The 10021-nt window shown below is 38.4% G+C and overlaps 2 protein-coding genes across 2 annotated transcripts; both read right to left on the bottom strand.

The window, feature by feature from the left end:
• Positions 1-5630: 5630 nt before the first annotated feature.
• On the bottom strand, positions 5631-6751 carry LOC109203812 (olfactory receptor 1500-like). Its single transcript, XM_019363550.1, has one exon. The coding sequence runs from the start codon at positions 6714-6716 to the stop codon at positions 5631-5633; it is 1086 nt and encodes a 361-aa protein (XP_019219095.1). The 5' UTR covers positions 6717-6751.
• A 1879-nt stretch (positions 6752-8630) lies between these two features.
• Positions 8631-9614, bottom strand: LOC100707670 (olfactory receptor 2AT4-like). The gene has a single exon (XM_005462347.3). It carries the CDS (start codon positions 9612-9614, stop codon positions 8631-8633), a length of 984 nt encoding a protein of 327 aa, XP_005462404.3.
• Between the last annotated feature and the right edge of the window lie 407 nt (positions 9615-10021).

Raw genomic sequence — 10021 nt, 5'->3', positions numbered from 1 at the left:
AAATCCATCTTTTACGTCACTGACACAAGACAGACGCCAATTATCAGCGCCGGAGAAGCGCCCGATAGGACATCGCGAACGATTTCCTACCATCCGGTGAAACTGTTGGGAAGACAACGTTGGAGAAATGTGAACATTTTATTTTTACTGTATTTTCTGCAGATTCTGACAGAAATCTGCAACTATCCTTTGAAGCACCGCTCCTCTAAAACAGCAAAAAGTGTCATGGCCCTGTGCCTCCCCGGCTAGCCCGGTCTGGCTACAAGTGTTTTTGTCTCTTTTGTCCCTTCTCTCTTCCCTCTCGTGCTCTGCACACCACCGGGGCGGAGTTCTCTGTGAGCTCCCGCCCCTGGCTCCCGCACCTGCAAACAATCTCCACTCTGGCTCGGGACTTAAGGAGGTGGCTGGAGGCGCCTCGTCACTGGATTATTGTGTAACACTTACTTCTCGCCAGCCTGAGGATCGCCATTTGGTGAGCTTTAGCCGGAGTACGAGCTAGCCTGAGCGTCCGGGAGAGATTGTACATAGCCCGTGTGTTCCTTCCCTGTGCCTGTGTCCCTGGAGACCCACCTTCCCGTGACCTCCCCCCCCACTTGTATATATTCGCACCTGGTGTCAATTGTTAATAAATTGTGAACCTTTTGAGACGGTCTGCCTTTGAGTCTCTCCTGAGCCTGACAAAAAGGATCATTATTAGGTCATCTACATTATTATGTAAATAACAAAATAACTTAAAGCAAAAATCTGGAAACATAAAGTCCGAAGTCTTTATATTAAGGGCAATCAGTCAAACAATATTGTTTGCTCTGGGTCTAAACAGAGCGAGTTGTGTGTGACATCTTCTTTTGCGCATGCGGGCCGCTTTGAGCGTTCACACTGGAGAGCGTTTGATGTCGCATTTTATGTGTAGTGTGAACAAGCAGACAAAAAAATCAGATTTGATCAAAAAATCGGAATTGAGCATTAAGACCTGCAGTGTGAATGTAGCCTTAATAACACAGTCTAGACAAAGAAACAGGAATAAAATCATTTTTCCACTTAAACTCATTCACCCAACTAAACAATTTGAAAAGTCAATCTCTTCACTTAATCTGACTCATAAGGTTATTTTAAATGAAATAAACAATTTTACACAAAAGAAAAAACCCTTCATTTGGTTATACCCAATTGACATGATCAATGACATCATATCCTATAAAATCAGGAAGTACTGGGGCGGCCCTTCCCATATACCCGTGTTACACATAGGACCTGCTCAAAGGAACACACAATGGTAAGTATAACCAAACTACATAAACAAATGAAAGATTCAAACCAATTAATGAAGAAGTGACATTTAGTTTTCAGTACATTTGCACAGATGAAATGAATATAACCAATGCTACCACAAACAGACCCGGGATAGTATGTAGAGCCAAGGTTACATGTGCCGTGTTTACATTAAAGCATTATGATAGACTATAGGATAACAGAACACAAAATAACAATATATGCAAGTGACAAATGGCAAATGAATTCTGTCCTAGCCACTTTGTCACAGTCTGCAATGTTGCCTTCTGGTAGTTCAATCCCCTCAGTTCTGACTACCTTCCCTCTCTTTGTTACCATCTGACTACACTTCTCCACTCCGAACGACATTCCAATGTCATTGCTGTATAGCCTGGTAGTGTGTATCAGTGAATCGATGTCTCGTTCACTCTTTGCATACAGCTTGATGTCATCCATGTACAGGAGGTGGCTGACAACCGCTCCGTTTCGTAGTCGGTATCCGTAGCCTGTCTTGTTAATGATCTCACTGAGGGGGTTCAGGCCTATGCAGAACAGCAGTGGGGACAGAGCATCTCCTTGGTAGATCCCACACTTGATGGTGACTTGTGCTATGGGCTTGGAGTTGGCCTCTACTGTTGTACGCCACATCCCCATTGAGTTCCTGATGAAGGCTCTTAGGGTCCTGTTGATCTTGTACAATTCTAGGCATTCCAGGATCCAGGTGTGGGCATGGGGCATTGAGTCATAGGCCTTCTTGTAATCAATCCAGGCTGTGCACAGGGTTGCCAATAGCCCTTCAACAAGTCCAGTTTAGTAACAAACATTGCAGAACCGACCCTATCGACACAATCTTCCATACTGGGAAGAGAATAGGAGTCAGGTTTGGTCACGCTGTTCACCTTCAGAAAATCCATACAAAACTGCGGGGTTTTATCCGCTTTAGGCACTAGGAGACACGGGAAACTCCATGCACTAGAGCTAGGAACAGCAAGACCATTTTCCAGCAGATAAGAAACTTCTGTCTGGAAAAGAGCACGTTTAGTGGGATTCACCCAGTAGTCATGCTGTTTGATTGGAGGGTGGTCCCCTACATCATGCTCCAGCACAGTGGTACGGGAAGGAGTGTATTATGTTTCTCTGAACCACGGGGGCAATCGTGGTTCAGGGGATTGGGAAGCTCATCTTGTAACCGGAAGGTTGCCCAGCTCTGTCCGTCTTGGTCGTTGTGTCCTTTGGCAAGACACTTCACCTAACGCCTACTGGTGATAGCCAGAGGGGCCGATGGTGCGATATGGAAGCCTCGCTTCTGGGACGGCAGGTGTGGCTACAACTGTACCAGCCCCAAGAATCAAACGAGCCCCTGTGAGCAAGCACTCAGCAACAGTGGTAAGGAAAAACTCCTTTTTAACGGGAAGAAACCTCCAGGCTCAGGGAGGGGCAGCCATTTGTCGCGACCAGATAGTGTTGAGGGGAGGGAGACACTACAAAATACATACTGTGCAGGGCTCTAGAGTGCGACCAATTTGGTCGCAAATGCGACCAAATTTTTCAGTGGTGCGACTAAAAAAAAAATATTTGGTCGCACCAGTGCGACCAAATATTTTCGGGTAACAAAACAAAAAAAAATCTCTGCAACTCTCCATGTGGTCAACAACAGACACACATTATGCCCCTATCGTGGACTAAACCAATCAGAGATAGTCAGGGGCGGGACCTCTCTGATTGGCCGTGGTCCAGTTGAAAGTGCAGGTGGAAGAGAGAGATGAGTAGCTTGAATAAAGCGATATCAATTCATTAACGGATTCCACACAAAGACGTAAACACAGAGCGGACCCCATGGCCTGAACACGGACATGCTGTCGGAGCTTAGCGATTCTGATGCGTCGGGTCCGCGCTGTGTTTCCGTCTTTTTGCACTGATTCTGAGCTGCAGGTTTTGTCTCTCCAACCAAAATTCGCCGAGCCAGCAGCAAAAGAAGCAGCAAACTACGCTTCACATTTGATCAATGTCGTCATGAATTCCCTCTTACTTTTGCTGTTTTGCTTCCACCACGATAAAAATCACACTTCATGCACAGCTGTCTCTCTCTCTCTCTGTGTACTTCAAGAACAGTTTCCCGTCTCAAATCTCTGTTTTCTGCATTATTTATTCGCTTATTACCCACCAGTCTACCGTTGTTTACAGCGCTGTCGGTTGCTGTCTTTTTCTTTTCTTTTTCTTTTTTTCACTTAAATGACCTCGGACAAGAAAGCCTAATTTCTGCTGTTCAATACTGAAGAAATTTAAACTTCTTAAAATTATGCAAAATTGCAGAATATTGCAGAATATTTTTAAGGTTATCTGCTATAAAACGCCAGACCAGGAAAATCTCCTTCATGTTTTTCTGTGTTTTATTCTCAGTTACTTTGACAAAAAAGCATCTGCTGTGATGTTCACAATTCTGATGAAGTCTCATGTGTATCAGTACTGATAAATGATCAGAATTATAATATTTCTGACTGTCTGAGGCTAAATTGAATCGAATCAGGACTTTGAGAACCAGAATCGAATGGATTATAGAAATCATTGATGATACCCAGCCCTATAGTGAGCAGCCTAGGCCTGACAGAAGTGGATGTAGCTGTGGGTAATAAGAAAAGATGAAAAGAACTATTGATAACTTTTGTGTTAAGTTAAGGACTGATCCGTCTGAAATTCATAGCCAGCTCTGACACGGTGCCATCAACCTCTGAACGCTGAAAAAGCACAGTGTATCCAGAAAACACATTATATGCTGCAATAAATGCACTGCCCAAGTGTCCCCTCTCCCCACTGCCTTTCAGCAGCAGGCAGCAGCAAACAGGTCGTCAGAGGAGCCGAGATGATGATTAAGTTTAACATTTTCTACAATATTGACAAAGCAATTTAAGCACAAGTTTGTTAGTTAATAATTTAGAAATGAATATTGTCTGTATGGACTTCCCCCCCCAAAGAAAGTGCACATGTAAAACTGCGGTGTTAAGCGATGCGGTTGAAAAATTTGAGTGCGCCTAACATTTGTGCCGGTACGCCTAAATTTTTAAAGTTAGGCGTACCGGTGCGCCCATGGCAAAAAGTTAGTCTAGAGCCCTGCTGTGTAGAGGAGCCAGAAATTAATCATAATCAATGATATGGGTGGTGTACAGAGTAGGAGAGGTGAGTGAAGAATAACATTCAGTGCATCATGAGAAGCCCCCAGCTGCTAAGGCCTTTTGCAGCACAACGAAGGGACGGCCTAGGGTCACCTGATCAATCCTGGCTATAAAATTGATCAAAAAGTTTCTAATCACTATAAACTTTTTGATGAACTTACATAATTATTTACAAGCTGGAAGGCAAAGAAACAAAAATGTACTGACATTCTCAGAGCAGACAATAAAACAGTAAGTGTATTTTTACAGTTACAATTTTGAGGACAGCTGATAGAACAAAGTACAACAACAAAGTGTAACACAGAAAAAAATGCTTTTATGCTTACCTGTTTGAACAACAATAAATATATTTCAAACAATAAATATATGCTGCAGTTACATTTTTAAAAAGAAAATCCTACATTTGACCAAAGATCGTCACTGATACGGTCACCAGGTGATGGTTTGAGCCTCAGCTGGGGCCTTTCAATGTGGGGTTTCTATGTTCTCTCTGCATGTTCTCTCCAGGTTTTTTTCGTACATTTAAAAGTAACTAGTACTGTATAAACTGTGTGTATGTGTATAAACTGTCTGTAGAAACTGGCCACAGTTGTGAATGAGTGATGTGTAGCTGCCTATTTCTCTATGCTGGCCCTAATAAAGTATTAGAGGTACACAGCTGGCTCAAGGCCCCCTATAATATTGCGTTCACACAATATTAAGCAAAGTCTGAAATTCTAAAACTATATAGGCTCAAAAAGATAATGTCAGGTACACAAAAAATTGCTCATCATTAAATACAGAAGAGTTCAAGTTGTCCCTGACAGGAGACATTAACATAACTTGATGCACATTAACTGAATTTGAAAACACTCCTTTTAAAATGGAGATATGATGTATCCCTGATTATTTGCAACATACGTATTGTCATTTTCGTCTACTATAGGGCAAAACATAAATACAACATTTTTGAAGACAGAGATATGTGATGCACAGAAACATACCTTCCAAATCCTCAAAAAAAAAAATCTACCTCTTTGCTAGGTGATGTGTTTTAAAATCAACCACAATTTGCACTGTGAATATTGAATGTACCACTTCTGTTTCAAAGTACTGCAACATATCAGCCATTTTTTATTTCATAGTCATTCCTTAAATAAACAAAACACTAACTCAAAAGACTAACATGAAAAAAGGAAGTTTACACTTTTTTCATTTGACCTTTCTAATTTTGTAGCGTTTTATGATTCTTAACAACTTTCTCAGAGATTCTTTGATTTCTCGTGTCTGAAGAACATATATGATAGGGTTTAGCATTGGAGGAAAGACTGAGGTCAAAGACAGGTTTATGATTCTGGCATTTGGCTCTATGTTTGCGCCTAGAGTAAATGTGATTAATATTGGGAGGAAATAGATTGCCACTAATGAAAGATGAGCTGTGCAGGTTTTAAAGCCCTTCATTCTTTCTCGAACTGTGGCTACTTTAGCTAAAGCATAGCAGATACACAGATAACTCAACAAAACAATTGTAAGAGGAAGCCAAAGAATAAGAGCTGGCAAAATCTTAGCAATTACATAGCTGGGTGTATAATCATTGCATGCAAGCCGGTACATCTGACCATGGTCACAGAAATAGCTTTTAATAACAACTGATTCACAGAAGGAAAGCCTTGTAAGAAGGCCAATTGCAATTAGTATAAAAGTAATGGCAGATACCCAGAAAGAGGCAATTAAAGAGAACATGAGCTTGTGAGTTACCTTCAGTTGATAATGCAGTGGGTAAACGATCGCCATAACTCTGTCATATGACAGTGCAACCAGATTTAGAGCTTGCATTGAAAGGAATACATAGCAGAAAAACAGGAATGTCAAGCAGTCATTATAGGAAATGTGGGGGTGATTAAACAAAAAGATATCGAGAACCTTTGGCACCATGGCAGAGTTACCTAACAGATCAACCAATGCAAGATTGAAAACTGCAATATATTTCGGTGTTCTTAGATTGTGATCCAAATATATTGCAGCCATGACAGCTGTGTTTGCCAGGACAGAAATAATATAAACAAAAACCAGAAAGGCATAATAATATTTGATATTAGGAATGCCAATAAATCCACTTATAATGAAAAATGCAGGACGCAAAAAAGTGATATTTTTTCCAAGTGCAGAGTTAAAAAAGTCCATTGTAAGATTTCTGCCAAGCTTATATTGCCCAAGTGCTGATGAGACAGGTGGCAGCACTGGCTGACTGGGTTTTGTTATGCACATGCAGTACACCAGATGATGAAGCTCTTGCATGCTTTAACTGTTTGCAGATCCCCTCAATGTTTATCTTCAGGCATGATCCCATGAGTGTATTCTGCAACCTGTTTTTTCCACAATAATTGCAAGGTGTTTAAAATGTACATTAAATTCAGTTCAGTCACCTGATTATTCAAACCAATAACTGCTAATAATAACAACAGAAATTCCAAAATATATTATAATATATTTATTCATATATATGCTTTTTTTTTTTTTTTTTTTTTTCAAATTTCATGCAAACAACAAATTTCAAAAAGGTTTTTTCAAAAATTTCAAAAATGGATTTGAGTTCAGGGCTTCTTTTGTCATATCTTACATTTTATATTGTACCAAATGTTTTAATTAGTTAAGGAGTGTTTAATAACTGGAGTTGGTCTCTGTCGTGATGCTGTTACAATACTGGTAGAATGTGATTTGGCATCATCTTGTTAAATGCTCAATTTGGCAAGGCCTTTCTTGAAAAAGATTCTTTCTTTATGGCTTCATATTTTGCTTCAAAACTGGTATATATTATTCAGTGTTAATTTGATGTTTACAACATGCGATTAAGCCATAGCATCCTTTTTCTTAAAATAACAAATTGCAAGTATATATATGCACACGTATGCACACATAAGCCAGTTTGATAATGTACAATTTTAAGGAGTAAATAAGATGGCATATCATCAAGTATTTTTTTTATAATTATTTTTAGTATGATGAAAATAATTCTTAAATCCTCTTATACAGACTTACTCGCTTAATCATGTTTGTTTCCATAACAAATACCCAATATCCATGAAGTCAGCAAGAAAACAAATCATTTCACAAATATTTTTGGAGGCAGCCAGCAAGAATGGTGTCGTGCCGATACCAACTTTAATCTCCATACTTCTTGAATGTCACAAGTAAGATGTATGAGGAGGATAAATATAGGGAATTGAATGCTATGACTTTGAAAACTGAATTTGAAGTATTTATATGATATAGAACACCCACAGAAGTACAGCCAAAGAACATTAAACTTTTTGGATTTTCATTTGTATTTACACTCAGGTGAAGTTTCCCATTTTATATCATCGGTTTTATACAGTCCCATGTAGGCTTCTATAAACTTGGTCAGCACTTAAAACACAAACTTATCTACTATTAGTGGATTTAGGTGCTTCTTTTTGAATGCACAACCACACATACAATAACAGTATGCATGAAGAAGAAAGAATAATTAAGAGCCTATACCTGTACCATAAAAGTAATAGAAATGAGGAATGAGACAAAAAACGAAAAAGACTGCTGCTACTCTATATTATTACTTTTTGTTATAACTTTTTTTTGAGTTACATTGTTACTCCAACAAAATACAAATGAGGAAATTTTTTGTTACATTTTAGATTTTTGTGTTTAACTGATGGGTAAAAAATATGTTATACAATGTTCTAATTAGTGTGAGCTGCATTATAGTAAAAAAAAAAAAAAAGTCAAGGATACACTCAATAAGCTGCAAAAAAATGTCTACTCATTATCTCAATATACTACTCAATTATCTACTCAATATCTACTCACTACAGTACACACACTGTGAGAAGCCCGTAGAAAGAAAAATTTTATTTTGTGAGAGTTTTAAGGCAAAGGAGGGTGGAATTGACAAAGTCTAATATGAAACCTTGTATTTGATGCTTTTGCTCCCTTGCAAGAATAAGTGTCCATTATTACAGTTCTTGGCTGTTGCTGTCTTTTGTCAGTTTTTATTCTGACACTAAATTTTTAGATCATTTTGCATTTCGGTGAATGAAGTAGTTATATTGTTTATTGTTCCAAATGAAATCTTGATGGTTTGGCTGCATAAAAGACTGCAATACTGTGGATGAAATACTTCGCCTACATATTCAACTTAAAAAGAAAAAAAAACTAGAATGATAGAATAGAAACTTACAAAGGTTTAAGTCTAAACACTTCCAATTTAGCCTGCACTCTAGATTTCATCAATCTTCTCAATGATTCTTTGATCTCCTGTGTCTGAAGAACATAGATTATTGGGTTTAACATAGGAGGCATGACACTGGTCATAGAAAGGTTTATGATCCTTGCATTTGGATGTATTACAGGCCAAAAAACATACACAAATATAATAGGAAGGAAATAAATTGCCACTAATGAAAGGTGACCTGTGCAGGTTTTAAAAGCTTTCACTCTTTCCCTAAATGTAGAAATTTTTGACAAAGAATAACCGATACAGCAGTAACTTCCCACGATAAATGCCAGTGGAAATGCAAGAACAAGAATTATTGCCAAAAACCCAATTATATAATTAGGGGTAACATCATTGCAGCCAAGACGATACATAGGACCATGATCACAATAATAGCTCTGAATAATCACAGACTTACAGAAGGAAAGTCTTGTGAGAAGGCCAACTGCAATGAGTGTAAGAGTGATGGCCAAAAGGAAGAAAAAAGCAATCAAAGACAGAATGACCTTGTGGCTCACTCTCATTTGATAGTGCAGCGGGTACATGATAGCCATGACTCTGTCAAAGGACAATACAACCAGATTAAAAGCCTGCATTGAAGTTAAAGTAAAGCAGAAAAACATGAAAGTCAAGCAGTTGTTGTAAGAGATATAATAATGGTTAAACAGAGAAATGTCAAGAACCTTTGGCACCAAAGCACAGCTACTTAACAGGTCTGTAAGTGCAAGATTAAAAACTGCAATATATTTAGGACTTCTCAACATACGATCCAAAATTATTACAATCATCACTAAAGAGTTTCCCACCACTGAAAAAATGTAAATAAAACATAGAAAGACGAAATAATATCTAATATTAGGTATGCCAATGAACCCACTTATTATAAAATATGCAGATTGCACAAAGGTGGTGTTTTTCTCAACAGCTGAGTTCAAAAATTCCATTAGATAACCCTCTGTTAATCTTCTATAATTTTCTGTGCTCTGTCTTCTTACGTAACCTTTGTTCTCTGAAGGCTGGCTCCAAACATGAACAGACCAACTTTGTGTTATGTTAGTTATAGCAGCAGTCTGTTCCCTTGTGTCAACCATTCAGCAGGTCACAGTCACTTGGTTCACAAAATAAATGGTTACAGTAGAAACGGGTCATTCTGCTGCTGGTTTTATTTGATATTTCAGTAAAATTCAGTTTATCAGTATATCTTAATATCACCTGTGAAGGTTCAAAGGGCTCCTTCTTTCCTGTTTTAATATCTTAATTAATATATTCAAGTTTTAGTTTTCTGTTTAGTTTTTCTGTTCTAATGTTTGAAATTTTGGATTCCTGTTTTTTTTTTTTTCATTGTTTTGTG

This window comes from Oreochromis niloticus, linkage group LG10 (assembly GCF_001858045.2).
Source record: "Oreochromis niloticus isolate F11D_XX linkage group LG10, O_niloticus_UMD_NMBU, whole genome shotgun sequence".
Lineage (NCBI taxonomy): Eukaryota > Metazoa > Chordata > Actinopteri > Cichliformes > Cichlidae > Oreochromis > Oreochromis niloticus.
This window is presented reverse-complemented; position numbering and strand designations above follow the sequence as displayed.